Below are 16,557 nucleotides of genomic sequence, written 5' to 3' on the forward strand. Positions count from 1 at the left end.
AAATTTTAAGAGCAGAAGTAGCCTCGAAAGTTTGAACATAATACCTTCAGTCATTCCTGGGATACTGCTGATATGCCTTATTGGGAATTAGCATCATCACAGTGCATTTTGATTTAATCTTAAGCCAACATTTAATTTTTAAACATAATGGGCATATGGGAGGGTGGGAGTCGAAGGGGGATTAGTTGCCCTCCAATCAGTTTTGACTATTAAAAAGGGCATCAGCCCTTTCTATTTTCAATCGAATGAGCCCCTTTCGAAGTTCCCACGACAACTCATTCGATACGAAGTGCCCTGGTCTAAACAACAACAACAACAAAAAATATCACCAATCACTTTCGACTATTAAAAAGGGCACTAGCCCTTTGAAATTCAAATCGAATGAGCCCTTTTCTGAAGTTTCTACAACAACGTCTTCTATAAAAAACCTTATATGCCCCCAGGGCATAACTTAAAACCCTTGCCCTGAGGGCTGTGGCGGAATATCCTCCTCAAAAACATATTTTCTATTTGTAAATCAACTACGCTGAACAAAATGGCTATCTCAAAATTTTTACTGGTTGTGTTTGGGGGAATGATCGGCATGGAGGGGGGGGGGGGGCTAGTTGCCCTCCAATCCCTTTCGACTATTAAAAAGGGCACTAGCCCTTTGAATTTTCAATCGAATGAGCTTTTTTTGAAGTTTCTATGACAACACCTTCTTTAAAAAACTTATATGCCCCCAGGGCATAACTTCAAACCCTTGTCCTGAGGGTTGTGGGGGAGTGTCCTCCTCAATAACATATTTTCTATCTGGAAATCAACTACGCTGAACAAAATGGCTATCTCAAAAATTTGATTGGACTTTGTTTGGGGGAATGATAGGCGTGGGGGGGGGGGCTAGTTGCCTTTCAATCACTTTTGACGATTAAAAAGGGCACAAGCCCTTTGAATTTCCAATCGAATTAGCCTTTTTTGAAGTGTCTACGACAACGCCTTCTATAAAAACCTTATATGTCCCCAGGGCATAACTTAAAACTCTTGCCCTGAGGGTTGTTGGGGAGTGTCCTTCTCAAAAACATATTTTCAATCTGGAAATCAACTCGCCTACGTTAAACAAAATGGATATCTAAAAATTTTGATTGGATGTGTTTGGGTGAATGATGGCCGTGGGGGGGGGCTAGTTGCCCTCCAATTACTTTCGACTATTAAAAAGGGCACTAGCCCTTTGAATTTCAATCAAATGAGCTGCTTTTGAAGTTTCTATGACAATGTCTTCTATAAAAACCTTATGTGCCCCAGGGTATAACTTAAAACCCTTGCACTGAGGGTTGCTGGGGAGTCTCCTCCTCAAAAATGTATTTTCTATTTGGAAATCAACTATGCTGAACAAAATGCCTCTCTCACAATTTTAATTGGATGTGTTTAGGAGAATGATGGGCTTGGGGGAGGGGCTCCCCTCCAATCACCTTCGACTATTAAGAAGGGAACTAGCTCTTTGAATTTTCAATCGAATAAGCCTGTTTTGAAGTTTCTACGACAAGGCCTTCTTATAAAAACCTTATATGCCCCCAGGGCATAACTTAAAACCCTTGCCCTGAGGGTTGTGGGGGGGTATCCTCCAAAAAAACATATTTTCTATCTGGAAATCAACTAGCCTACGCTGAACGAAATGGCTATCTCAAAATTATGATTGGATGTGTTTGGCGGAATGATGGGCGTGGGGGGCTAGTTGCCCTCCAATCACTTTCAACCATTAAAAAGGGCACTAGCCCTTTTAATTCCCAATCGAATGAGACTGTTTTGAAGTTTTTACGACAATGCCTTCTATAAAAACCTTATATGCCCCCAGGGCAAAACTTAAAACATTTGTCTTGAGGGTTTTGGGGGAGTATCGTCCTCAAAAACATATTTTACATAAAAAAATGACTATCTTAAAATTTTGATTGGATGTGTTTGGGAGAATGATGGGCGTGGGGGGGGGGCTAGTTGCCCTCCAATCACTTTCGACTTTTAAAAAGGGCACTAGCCCATTGAATTTCCAATCGAATGAACCTGTTTTGAAGTTTCTACGACAACACCTTCTATAAAAACCTTATATGCCCCCAGGGCATAACTTGAAACCTTTGCCAAGAGGATTGCGGCGGAGTTTCCTCCTCAAAAATATATTTTCTATTTGGAAATCAATTACGCTGAACAAAATGGCTATGTCAAAATTTTGATAGGATTTGTTTGGGGGAATGATGGACGTGGGGGGTGTGTGCTAGTTGCCCTCCAATCACTTTCGACTATTAAAAAGCGCACTAGGCTTTTGAATTTCCAATCGAAAGAGTCTTTTTTGAGGTTTCTATGACAATGCCTTCCATAAAAACCTTATATGCTCCCAGGGCATAACTTAAAACCCTTGCCCCGAGGGTTTTGGGGGAGTTCCTCCTCAAAAAGATATTTTCTATTTGGAAATCAGCTACCCTGACCAAATGCCTAACTAAAAATTTTGATTGGATGTTTGGGGAACTGATGGGCGTGAGGGAGGGGGGGCTAGTTGCCCTCCAATCACTTTCGACTATTAAAAAGGGCACTAGCCCTTTGAATTTACAATGGAATGAGACTGTTTTGAAGTTTCTACGATAACACCTTCTATAAAAACCTTATATGCCCCCAGGGCATAACCTAAAACCCTTGCCCTGAGGGTTATAGGGGAGTGTCCTCCTCAAAAACCTATCTTCTATCTGGTAATCAACTACGTTGAACAAAATGGCTATATCACAATTTTGATTGCATGTGTTTGGGGGAAAGATGGGCTTGGGGGGGGGGGGGGGGCTATTTGCCCTCCAATCCCATTCGACTATTAAAAAGTGCACTAGGCCTTTGAATTTCCATTCAAATGAGCCTTTTTTGAAGTTTCTACGACAAAACCTATAAAAACCTTATATGCCCCCAGGGCATAACTTAAAACCCTTGCCCTAAGGGTTGCGGGGGAGTTTCCTCCTCAAAAACACATTTTCTATCTGGAAATCAACTACGCTGAACAAAATAGCTATCTCAAAATATTGATTGGATGTGTTTGGGGGAATGATTGTCCTGGGGGGAGGGGCTAGTTCCCTCCAATCACTTTCTAATATTAAAAAGGGCACTAGCTCTTTGAATTTCTAATGGAATGAGCCTGTTTTGAAGTTTCTACGACAACGCCTTCAATAAAACCTTATATGCACCTAGGGCATAACTTAAAACCCTTGCCCTGAGGGTTGTGGGGGAGTGTCCTCCTCAAAAATATATTTTCTATAGGGAAATAAACCACTCTGAACAAAATGGCCCTCTCAATCTGTTTATGGGCGGTGTTTGGGGGACTTATGGGCGTGGGGGGGGGGCTAGTTGCCCTATAAAAACTGTCTACTATTAAAAAGGGTACCATCCCTTTGAATTTCCAATCGAATGAGCCTGTTTTGAAGTTTTTATGACAACGCCTTCTACAAAAACCTTACATACCCCCAGGGCATAACTTAAAACCCTTGCCCTGAGGGTTGTGGGGGAGTGTCCTCCTCAAAACCTATTTTCTATCTGGAAAACAACTACGTTGAACAAAATGGCTATCTCACAATTTTGATTGCATGTGTTTGGGGGAAAGATGGACGATGGGGGGGGGGGCTATTTGCTTTCCAATCCCTTTCGACTATTAAAAAGGGCACTAGCCCTTTGAATTTCCAATCGAATGAGCCTTTTTTGAAGTTTCTACGACAATGCCTTCTTTAAAAACCTTATATGCCCCAGGGCATAACTTAAAACCCTTGCCCTGAGGGTTGTGGGGGAGTGTCCTCCTCAAAAACATATTTTCTATCTGGAAATCAACTACGCTGCACAAAATGGCTTTCTCACAATTTCGATTGGATGTGTTTGAGGGAATGATGGTCTTGGGGGGGGGGGCTAGTTGCCCTCCAATCACTTTCGACTATTAAAAAAGGCATTAGCTCTTTGAATTTCCAATCAAATGAGCCTGTTCTGAAGTTTTTATGACAACGGCTTCTATAAAAACCTTATATGCCCCCAGGGCATAAATTAAAACCCTTGCCCTGAGGGTTGTGGGGGAGTGTCCTCCTCAAAAACACATTTTCTATCTGGCAATCAACTACGCTGAACAAAATGGCGATCTCAAAATTTCGCTTGGATGTGTTTGGGGGAATGATTGGCGTGAGGGGGGGGGCTACTTCCCCTCCAATCACTTTCGACTATTAAAAAGAGCGCTAGAACTCTCGATTTCCAATCTAATGAGCCCCTTTTGAAGTCTCTACGATGACCTCTTCTATATGAAGTTCCCTGCTTTAAAGAAAAAAAATATAATAAACTGTACATTGTGTCAGCATTGTCTTATATGCCATAAGGACATAAACTAAACCCCTTGCCCCGAGGATTGTGGGGGATTGTCCTCCTCAAAAGGATATTTTCGATCTGGAAATCAACTACGCTGAACAAAATGGCTATCTCAAAGTTTGATTGGATGTGTTTGGGAGAATCATGGGCGGGAGGGGGGCGGCTAATTGCCCTCCAATCACTTTCGAGTATTTAAAAGGGCACTAGCCACTCCAATTTCCAATCGAATGAGCATTTTTCGAAGTTTCTACGACAACTCCTTCGATACGAAGTTCCCGGGTATGGAGAAAAAAAAAAACACATTGTGCCCACATCGTTCTTTACTTAGGCAGCGCTAGCGCGCTGCCTATGATTATGTTACCCTAAAATTTCTGCACCTTTTTTCTGGTTACGATTAAAAGTGCTAGAACATTTCAACCATTTTTAATGTTACATCGTACAAAGCAGAAGTTTCTCAGCGTGGGACATTTTGGGTCAGGGGGGGGGGGAGGTGTGAAATAATACAAAAGAGTACGAACTTATATGTATGTAAAAATCATATCGATATTTTTACGGAGGGTGCACGAGGCCATATTCCCCCTTTTTGTGCACTTGTGTTGTAGCAATCTTAATCTTTTCAGCAGGTAATTACTCGGTGTCTTAGTTTCAAAGGAGCACGCATATAAGTCAAGTAATGGATTATCAGACAAATAATTAAAAATGTAGTCCGTATTAAACATAAAATTAATCTGAATCCGAATTTTATGTAGACAAATGATTTTACCAAAAATAATGAAGCAAACTATTGGTCGAATGAGCCAAATAATGTTTTATTTGCCAAATCATCTTCTTAAGATGGTTGAAGAATCTATTTGTTTTCTTTGAATAATCCGTTATTCCGTTGTTTGCCTATTTGGTGGAATTTCCACCTGACTGTTTATAGATACGAGTAATAAGTAGCCTACCTCCCTGAATCTTATTTGTTTTTCATATTTTCTGTTGGATTTGTAATCCATTAAGTTTCCTTTTGCCTAATTTAACTTTGCAAAATTGAGATGATTGACTGTTTGTGCTATAAAAGAGAGATATAAGGAGGGATAGAAAGATTTTATGATTGTATTGGAGTTTGGGAAGGAAATACCGTTATACCGAATACCGTTATACTGAATTTTGGGCATATCTTAATGTATAGAAGCACAATAGACCATTTCATAAGTCAAAATTCGTTCAGAATTGGACATTAAGCCGAAAAGATGAAAAGAAGAGTCTTTATGCAATTTTTGAAATAATTGCAAATTATGGAGCTAAAATATAGTATGTTGCAGGAGAAATATTTAATTCGTTGTCGCTATCTCGGTTTTCCAGGTTTATTTTGGTTTTTGGTTGCCAGGACTCAGAAACTATATAACGTGCTTAATATTTTAAGAATGCTTTGCTACCATTTGCATAGTTATCATACACTTATTCAAAAAATCCATTCATAGTCGGGAGGCATATTCAATTTTATGAACAAAACGCTAAATGGATCAGTCAACAGAAGAACCAATCTTACATTGTGAGGAAAAAATAGTTCTCTGGTGTATACAACTTGTAATTTCTAATCAATGAGCCTTCTCCGAAGTTTCTACGACGGCCCTTACCAAACTAAGTAGTCAGGAAAAAAATATTTTTGCCCTTTTCTAGCTCTTTGTTGGGCTCAGTTTTTCAGGGGAGCGAACCAATATTTTCTTCTACCCCTTCTGTGTAAAGTGCCCAGAAAAAAGACACGAAACATTAAACAATACAGGGGAGGCGCATGGCTCTTTGCTTGAGCAGCGGTACAGCGCTGCCTCTTATATGCTCAACCCATAAAATTTCTACTGTAGCACAAGATTGCTCGTATGGTTGGACAGGTGAGTATATCGTCGTCCTTTCGTAAAAAGAAAAAAAAAAAAAATATGTACATACAAATTTGGGCAACATTGTAAAATTAGTAAAACAAAAGAATATTTTTCTGACGAAAAAGCTTCTTAATAAACCATTGCCCATTTCCTGTCTTGGATGCATTTTGGTCGACTAACCTGCCTGGAAACATTTTCTGTGCATATGCCCATCCTTTGCCCTTCTTAGAGACGGGTATTTTGTTTGTTTATATGCTAGACCGTTGTCCATTAATGAAGTATTGAACGATGTGCATATGCCCATCCTTTGCCCTTCTTATTGCCCTGGTATTTTGTTTGTTTATATGCTAGACCGTTGTCCATTAATGAAGTATTGAACGATGTGCATATGCCCATCCTTTGCCCTTCTTATTGCCCTGGTATTTTGTTTGTTGATATGCTAGACCGTTGTCCATTAATGAAGTTTTGAACGATGTGCATATGCCCATCCTTTGCCCTTCTTATTGCCCTGGTATTTTGTTTGTTTATATGCTAGACTGTTGTCCATTAATGAAGTATTGAACGATGTGCATATGCCCATCCTTTGCCCTTCTTATTGCCCTGGTATTTTGTTTGTTTATATGCTAGACCGTTGTCCATTAATGAAGTATTGAACGATGTGCATATGTCCATCCTTTGCCCTTCTTATAGGGTATTTTGTTTTTTTATGTGCTAGACTGTTGTCCATTAATGAAGTATTGAACGATGTGCATATGCCCATCCTTTGCCCTTCTTATTGCCCTGGTATTTTGTTTGTTTATATGCTAGACTGTTGTCCATTAATGAAGTATTGAACGATGTGCATATGCCCATCCTTTGCCCTTCTGATTGCCCTGGTATTTTGTTTGTTTATATGCTAGACAGTTGTCCATTAATGAAGTATTGAACGATGTGCATATGCCCATCCTTTGCCCTTCTTATTGCCCTGGTATTTTGTTTGTTTATATGCTAGACTGTTGTCCATTAATGAAGTATTGAACGATGTGCATATGCCCATCCTTTGCCCTTCTTATTGCCCTGGTATTTTGTTTGTTTATATGCTAGACCGTTGTCCATTAATGAAGTATTGAACGATGTGCATATGCCCATCCTTTGCCCTTCTTATTGCCCTGGTATTTTGTTTGTTTATATGCTAGACTGTTGTCCATTAATGAAGTATTGAACGATGGTGCTGGTAAAAAAGATTTATTTGTTTTGCTTTCTTACTTGTATGGCTTCGTCCGTGAGTTCATTAAAATAGTTTCAAATTTGCAGCATCAGAAAATTTGGTCAAGACCAGGGACATCTTTAGTGTCACGGGGCGATGTTTCTCGCTTAAGCGAAGGTCAGCGAGGACAGTTTATGATACTACTCTCGAAATGTCACGAATATTTTTTTGAATTTTTTAATACTTTTTTCCTCCTTTAAAATACAGTCGACGCGTCCGTTTAAAGTGGTTCCTACAACTAACCAAATTTTTGCCAAAAAGGTCAGGTTTTATTATTTATTCAGTTCAAATTCACTTAATAGTAATATATCTAACCTGCAGTGGCACATGATTCAAAAGCCTGATAATGGTGTTACTTATGACAGCCGTTGCAAGAGATCGCCGTCCACATTTGTTGCTATTTGGGTTAGATTTGATTGTCAGACAATTGAGACGGTTTGAGGTGTTATTGTTAGTGGGGATAGAACAACGATAACCAGACACATTATTTTTTATGGAGTTTGCATTCGAATTGTTGTCTTAAATTCCAGAATTGATGTCACAAGCTCATGTATCACAACGGTTCAATGACAATGATTAGTGGCGGTTCTGGCCTCTTTTGCGCCCGGGGAAAAATTTTGTTCCCCCCCCCCCTGTCTTCCAAAATTTTCATTTATAAACAAAACTTTCCTTTTATTTAAGTCTGACTTTTCTTACTTGAGCCTCTGCAAAATTAACCATTATCTCGTCCCAAATGATTGATTCTGATTCTTTAATTCGGCCTGCTTACTTTCTGCTTAAAAATTACTTAAATACGGTCTAATTACTTTTATTTCAAGGAATAGTGATGAGGTATGGGAAAAGGGAAAATTTTGGATTCAATTTGCTTATACTTACTACCAACTGCGCCTTCTACTTTATTTCAATAAAAATAAAATTTCATAAATTATAAAATGTTTATAGACGTTAGATTATTTATTTAAAATTTTGCACCCCTAAAATTTCTGAGCTACGGTAAATGCCCCCCGCCCCCCTTTAAAGCTGTTTTTGGTGTTGAAACTATCCACCTGAGCCCGCATTCTTTAAAAATAGATAAATGTCTTTCTACCTCAAGACGCTTTCTATGAAAAGCTGTACATTTTATAGTATCTTGTGTGCATTGGCTGTTTTACATCAGAAGAACCGCAGCCATTTAAACCCAGGGCCACCCGACCTCTATAAAAAAAAACCTTTTGTTGTAGTTTTCTCCGTCAATAAATCACGAAATGCGGTCATGGACCGCTTACTGGCACCCTAAAACAGGGTTTCGACTTTAAATAAAGACAATTTGACGTGTAGGCTACTCGAATTCGAAGTATATACCATTTTAAAGTAACACACACTTGAAAATTTACAACTTTCGTCCAGGGAATATCGCTATCTAATTTTAATTACCTGAAAGTAGATGTCGCGAGTGAATCATCGATTGGTACCCCAAAAGAACCCCAAAGACTTAGATTCCTCTAAAGATAACCCTTGTGTTCTAGTGTTAGTTACCACACAAATTAAATAAGGCTGGTGAAAAGGTAGCCTCTCGATAAGAGTTGCATTACCTTGTTGAAGAACTTTTGATTTTAAAGCATCATGACATATATTTTTATTTGAAACCCATACCACTATAATATTCGTCGTAATAATGGGCTGAAATATTGGCAACTTTATGGTCAGGTTCCTTGTTCTTTATTGCCATCTGTTCAACAAAGTTGTGCTACCCTGCTATTTTTATTCTTCTTGAAGAGAGGTATTTAGAATCTAAAATATATAAAATAGCAAAAGACACCCACTCAGTAAAGTGTAAAAATAGACTATGTCTTCCCTATCTAAAGACAAATTTGTGAAGTTCAGATATAAATGTAGTACCGTAATTAGTGATTTTTGGCCGACTTCTTTTTTCAAAGGTAAGCATGAACGAACCAGGATTCCGACAAACAATAGAAAGAAAAGTGAAGTTTAATATAATAAGATAGGACAAATTATAATCTCAGAATCTAAACATTTCTTTTACTTTTCATTAATAAATTGTTTAAAATTAAATGGCTCTATCCAGAAATTATTTGAAAAAAACTACGTTTTCTAAAGAGTTAAAGAGGCTGAGTTACAAGGTCGAACCTTAAAACGTACAGGGATTAGGAGGCACAGTTGGGGGGCTGCCGCCCCCAAACCCCCGCTTTCGCAGCCTTTAAATAAAAAAAAAAATTTAAACTGACAGTAAGGAGCGACATTAAATCTTAAAACGAACAGAAATTATTCCGTATATGAAAGAGGCTGTGCCCTCCTCAACGCCTCGCTCTTTACGCTAAAGTTTGACTTTCTCACAACTCTTTTTTTAAACAATAAAAACTTTAGCGTAAAGAGCGAGGCGTTGAGGAGGGCACAGCCTCTTTCATATACGGAATAATTTCTGTTCGTTTTAAGATTTAATGTCGCTCCTTACTTTCAGTAAAAATTTTTTTTTTTTATTTAAAGGCTGCGAAAGCGGAGGTTTGGGGGGCGGCCCCCCAACTGTGCCTCCTAATCCCTGTACGTTTTAAGGTTCGACCTTGTAACTCAGCCTCTTTAACTCTTTAGAAAACGTAGTTTTTTTTCAAATAATTTCTGCACGTTTTTGTACAGTTTATTACTTATTATTGCTTGACTAACTGTTAGCTGATCGTGTCAGGAGTTGAAGTTGGGGGCTGCCGCCCCCAAACCCCCCGCTCTTGAACATTCTTGTGTTAAGGCTTTTAATTCCTGAATACTCAAATCACGTCGTACAGGGTGCCTCCTAATCCCTGTACGTTTTAAGGTTCGAACTTGTGACTCAGCCTCTTTAACAGCCCCCCCAACTGTGCCTCCTAATCCCTGTACGTTTTAAGGGTTGACCTTGTAACTCAGCCTCTTTAACTCTTTAGAAAACGTAGTTTTTTTTCAAATAATACACATAAACAGGTTAGACATGCTTTGTTATGAAAATTGACGCGCAGATATTTGCATAACAAAGCATGTCTAACCTGTTTATCTGTATTATTTGAAAAAAACTAAGGTTTTTCGTAAATGTAAATTCGGGGGATAATTTTTTCGGTCTGAAAATATCAAAAGGCCCTAACAGGTCGAATTCTGCTTCGAATGAGTCCTCATTCAACCGGATCCGGGGCCAACTGTGGCCTGTAGGCGTGGCTAAGAAAAAAAAGAAATGATGATGAATTTTAAGTGGCTAAATTTGGATTTTTGAAAACTGGGAAGGAGTTATCTGATTTAGTTTAAAGTTATTTTATAAGCTCCCGGGCAATTGGAATGATTAAACTATAAATATAAGCTAAATCTTACACCGTTATCTGGTGGCTGTGGTAGTTGGGTCCAAACTTCATGCCCAGTTTACCCCATGAAGATAAAGTCGGAGGAGGATGAAATTTTGCAAGTTTCTTAGTTTGAGCTTGGGCTACAAAATGCGATTACCGCCGTCTCTCTGCGACCTCTAGGACCTGAAATCGCTTAACATTGTGGTGGGTCGCCTCTTTATAGAGGCACAAGTGTGCCTCCTTGATGGAGGGAAGAGTTTCTTTTTAGCATGGTGCATTAATAATAAACAGCTGATTTGTTGGTAATTTAAATAAGAATTGTCCTGAAATTATGAAAAATTTAGAATGTCGGGAAGATAGGAGCTCTGAGACCCTCACCCAGACCCTATGTCTCTCATTCTTTTTCAATTTTAATTCTTTTTATTCAACCTCTTGTTCTCTAGAGTTCATATATATTGAAGGAATTTTGCTTTTTTATGTAAATTCTTTTTCCAGGGATTCTAGTCTATGAAATGCTTGCTGGGTACCCACCATTTTTCGACGATAATCCTTTAGGAATCTATGAAAAGATTTTGGCAGGAAAAATTGATTGGCCGAGAAGCTTAGATCCTGTTGCCAAAGACCTAATAAAGAAGCTTCTGGTTCACGATAGAACTAAACGCCTCGGAAATATGAAGGTAAATACTTTTGATAGGATCTGACCACTAACATAGCCAGATTGGCACGTATTTCAGACTACTCATTCTACCCTGAAATGGGAAAAATATATAAAATAATTATTTTTACATTTGATTTTTTAATGACTATGGTCGAAACTTTACTATAGCTGGGCCCCTCTCAAATAGAATATGGCTAGGCTACTGAATTGGAGTTATGTTAGAAAGGTAAACCAAGTAGATTGATCGTAAAAATAATTGCATGTCTAAAATTATAAGTTGCAGCAGACGACAGACGGTCAATTTTGTGAAGCTAAAATTACCCAGTAGTCCCCGTTGTAGCATAATATTTGTGGGCATGAATATGTAAAGAGTCGGATGTAATAGGCTTGAGATTGTCTATGTAGGATTTTGACTCTTGCTGATGGAAGACCATGTTGTGACCAAGATGGGCCGAGGATTGCACAAAGCCTCCGTTCAACTGGAGGTCCCAGGGACTTCTTGCTGTCGGGTTCTAAGTCAGATTTTTCGGTTCGTGTAGACTTGAGAAGATATGTGAGTCCCCGTCCTGCACTGGTTCTGGAAACATTGCCTCTCCCGAGGCCATAATAATTTCAATGATTTAAATAATATGAAAATTGCCACTCATTTCAGAAACTCGTGTCCTAGGAGTAGGAAAATTCAGGGTTTCAGGTAGAAATATAGTATTTTTATTAGGGGATTTTAATGCCAGGGCGGTAGAAGCAGGGATAGATGATATCCTAGACTAGGTAAATTTGGTGTAGGAAAAGAAAACAGTAATGGTTACAGGCTGCTGCAATTTTGTAGGTATAACAATCTTGTTATAACAATACAATATTTGGTCATAAGAATCTTGTTATAACAATACAATATTTGGTCATAAAATGGCCCATAAGTTAACATGGTATTCATATGATGGCAAGACAGATAACCTTAATGATTATATTATTTTAAATCGAAGACTGGCTGGATCAATACAAGATACTAGGGTATATAGGAGTGTTGTTATTGTTGTCAAAAGTAAAGATCACCATCTAGTAGTGTCTAGGGTTAATTTAAAGCTGAAATTTAGGATGGGTAACATCCTTCCATGAAGCTATGACGCTGGTAGACTCCAAGATAAGAATTTGAGTGAAACTTTCCAAGGACAGTTGAATAATAAACTGGAGACTTTGAAATTTGACAATGTAGAAGATAGATGGAATAATTTTGAAAAAATAATTTCTGAAGTCGCGGATGGTGTCTTAAGGAAGAAAGTTCGAAACGCGGCTAAGGATATTAGTGAAAATGCTTTATTTTTAATGGAGGGGAGGAGAGGCTTGTACAAGAATTATATGAGTGATTCATCATATGAAAATAAAATTTAAAGAAAGTGGAGAAAGCATTAAAATATGAACTAAGGAGGTGTGGACTGGAGGCTATGGATAAAATTGCCGATGATTTGGAAGATACATCCAGACGGCATAATAGTACTATATTGTATTGGTATGTTAATAAATTGATAGGGAATAGTCAATCTGGACTTGTCCGAGTTAAAGATAGGAGCGGCGCCACAATTAGTGAGGAGGAAAGAGTTAAAGAGAAATGGGCTGAACATTTCAAGGAATATGCTAAACCTTGATAGAGCTAGAGGAAAAGATATAGCAAAGAATGAAAAAAAATGTGACACTTTGGATGTGAAGGAAGATTTATTTTTTGGGTAAAAATCAGTGACAATATTAAAAGGATTAAAAATAATTAGGCCCCAGGTGCTGATAAAGCTAAATGAGTAAAAGTGGTTTTAAGAAGGGTAGATGATGCGTTGGCCAAATTTTCACTCTTAGATTAAAAATTGAGAAGTGCCTGAGTCATCAAATGCCTTTAGTCCTCAGATTATAGATTATGAGCAAGCGTTTGATTCAACTGATAGAGGAGCTTTAGCAAAAATCTTATCATTGTATGGTATACCAGACAAATACATTAAAGTGATTATTGCTATGTACGAGAATAACATTGCTGCGGTTAAGGTCGGAAATGAGACAAGTAGCTGGTTTCGTATTAAATCAAGAGTTAAGCGGTGTTGCAATATATTCCCATTTATATGAATCATTTTAATGGACTTGGTCCTAAGGAGCCCAGCAAAGGCATTGGGAGAACATGGAATAAAATGGGGAAGTGAAACCCTCCTGTACTTAGATTATGCTGATTTAACCATCCTAGGTGAAAATGTTTGCAAAATAAGTGAACTTTAGAGGTTTTGCGAGTTCAGTGCGTAAGAACAGGTTTGAAAATTAATGTTAAGAAGACGAAGTCGCTAATACTAAGAATAATTGAAATGGATTTTGGGTAACGAGAAGATCGATCAAGTGGACAGCTTCACTTACCTAGGTAGTAATATTAGTAAAGACGGTGGGTGCAGGCGAAGGTGTAAAAAGTAGAGTAGCCAAGACCCATGGCGTTCTTTCACAATTGGAAAAAGTTTGGAAGAATAGGAAGGTAAATCTGGAAACCAAGATTAGAATACTGGAAGCTGCAGTGATGACAGCGATCAAACTATGGTTCTGAAGCGTCGGCTCTCCGAAAAACGAAAGAGGAGTTGCTAGATCTTTCCCAGAGAAATTGCCTAGTGATTGTTTCAGGTGTCCGATTGTTTAGGTATCTCAAATAGTAAGCTGTACGGAAAATGCAATTCAATCCCGCTTTCTAGGCTATAACGAAAAAAAAAAGATGGCTAGGACACATTCTGCGGATGAAGGATAGCAGATTAAAAGAAAAGAATATTCGCGGCTCAAATAGGAAGCTGTACGAAAATACAATTCAATCCTGCTTTCTAGGCTATAACGAAAAAAAAGAGATGGCTAGGACACATTCTGCGCATGAAGGATAGCAGATTGCCAAAGAATGTCTTTGTCGGCCCACCGTCTAGGGACAAACGAAAAGCGGGTCGTCCCCGAATGGGGGCGGGATGATGTCATAACGAAACATTTAAGGGAAACGGAAACATCTTGGGAGGTTGTAAAGGAGGCTTCGAATAAATTGGGTTGGAGGTGGAGCGTGCGTAGCTGTGTTGACCTCAGACAGCTTGGTGCTCCAGTGAGTAGTTAGTAATAGTATTAGTATTCTGATTGAAAACGAAAATCTTTAAATGGGATCCAGAGGGTAATTTTCGGAACATGTGACTCCCCCTCCCCCCAAAAGGACTAAAGTTGTACTAATTACAGAGGTGGAAGGACGGAAATACCAGTAGGGGTGCCCGATTTTCGCTGTTGCCCTCTAACTTTACTTGAGTCTGCGCCACTGCGGTTTTCCTGGATAATTTAAAAAACAATGATTCTTCATAGTACCTATCTAAAATCAATACCAACGGTAAATTTATGCTATTGCATAAACATGAAGCTTTTATTTATTTTGAATAAAATTTTACCAGCCCGATAACCGTAATTTTCAACCAATATCCAAAGCATGTAAAAAACAGACGCAAATGGAATATTTTCAATGTGAAGACATCCTTTTTTATCAGCTACCAAAAATCTGGCGGCCAGAGTGAAAGTTGACTCCTTTTGGGAGGGGCGGATTCAGGACTTCTTGTAAGATGAACAGTTGTCCATAATTTCGTGAGGGACCGCCCTCATTAATATTGTACCAGTTTGGGCAAGACACGCAGCGCAAAGTGTGCTGCACGCAGCGCAAGGTGGTATGGCTTGGCCGAACTGTACAATGCATGCATGAAGTATTCGAAGCTCGGCTGGAGTGTGCCACACAAGATGATGTGATACTTGTGCCGGAACCAATGAGACTCTGAGATGACGGAAAGTGGATTCATCGGGAATTGGGTGACTTTCGCTTGACGGATTCCTGTATTATGCTAAGTAAAAACTACAAAAAAAATAAAGGGGAGGGGGCAATGATCCTAAGTATAAAGTGCATGTTCATGAGCTCTGTTGACAAAAGTTTCCCAAACATAATTTTTTTTTAAGTTAAAATACCCGAATGAAAAGAAAACAACATTTATATTAGTAAGCAAAAATGCAAGTGATGGAAAAATTCAAATATTTCAAAACTTTCATGGTAATGAATGGCAAGTAAGGAGCACCTTTCGTCAATGGATACTGTAAATACTGATATTTGATGACAAATTATATTTAAAAAACACCCCCTTAATGTTGATTCTGAATGTGTAAAATTTATTAAGCTATAAGTCACCTGTCATTAGCGGAAGAATATTTGCATAATTTTTGAAAAAGGGTGAATGTTGGGTGATTTGTCACGAACCTGTTTTTATTTGTTCTTTGTTTTTTCTTTGTTTTTTTTTAGGGGGAAGGGGCTTTTTTTCCCTTGTTGTTATCTTACTGAGCCAAGGGTCTTAGAGTATTGCAATGGGATTTTTCTGAGTGAAGTTTAAAGTTTTAGCGCAATTTCTACATAAGAAAAGGGTTTAAGCCGCAAAACAGTGTCAGTTTCTGCCATGTTGTACCGAAAATCACTGATTTTGGCCCAAATATAGCTAAAATTCTGTAGAACGAAAACACTGGCTTAACAAGTCACCTTCAAACCGTTGACTTCACTACCTTGCTGTTTGATGAATTTTCCCTGTGGTGTCACATTCATCCCTATGCATAAATATTTTTGCGTTGCTAAAAGCAAAATGACGTGTTGCAGCAACCGTTGGTTGGCTTCGCCGAAAAGGTATTGCGGAAGCAACATTTTTTCAGAATGCTGTGGTATTCAACTCCTCGAAAATTTAACAATGGTTCATCTCAAGAACAATTGTTCCTTCAAATACGAAAAAACAAGTAATGACACGTTCCTTAAAAATAATCTCAAATTACGCTATATTCTTAAAACCGACTTTATTTTATATTTTCCAACACCAAGTAAATTGTGTTAGCTTCAAAATGCATCCTTGTGCTGACCATTTCATCTGAAATACCATTATGGAAATTTGGTCGAAGCGCCGCCCTCGTCTCAAAGCCCTATGTTTTTTTTTTCGTCTTTACATAAAACGGGCACTGGAAATTTTGACTTACGTTTGAAGTCAACGATTTATTTTACGTTTTTTAATCTCTGCCCATTTTATTGGTATGGCCACCCCTAAACCACTACTAAGAAAGAAGCAAAGAAAACCTCTAATTCTCTTAGCCTAGTGTTTTTTTGTC

General features: G+C 38.5%; 1 protein-coding gene across 1 annotated transcript in view; it reads left to right on the top strand.

The window, feature by feature from the left end:
* Pka-C3 (Protein kinase, cAMP-dependent, catalytic subunit 3) overlaps positions 1-16,557 on the top strand; it is a 308,108-nt gene that overhangs the window by 228,455 nt on the left and 63,096 nt on the right. Inside the window, exon 6 of the mRNA XM_089104449.1 lies at positions 11,241-11,422. Coding sequence (XP_088960575.1) covers positions 11,241-11,422 — 182 coding nt within the window. The remainder of the gene's footprint in view (positions 1-11,240; positions 11,423-16,557) is intronic.

The sequence above is a fragment of the Artemia sp. Qi Xiang Cuo genome, chromosome 18 (genome assembly GCF_049724085.1).
Source record: "Artemia sp. Qi Xiang Cuo chromosome 18, ASM4972408v1, whole genome shotgun sequence".
Classification (NCBI taxonomy): Eukaryota; Metazoa; Arthropoda; class Branchiopoda; order Anostraca; family Artemiidae; genus Artemia; species Artemia sp. Qi Xiang Cuo.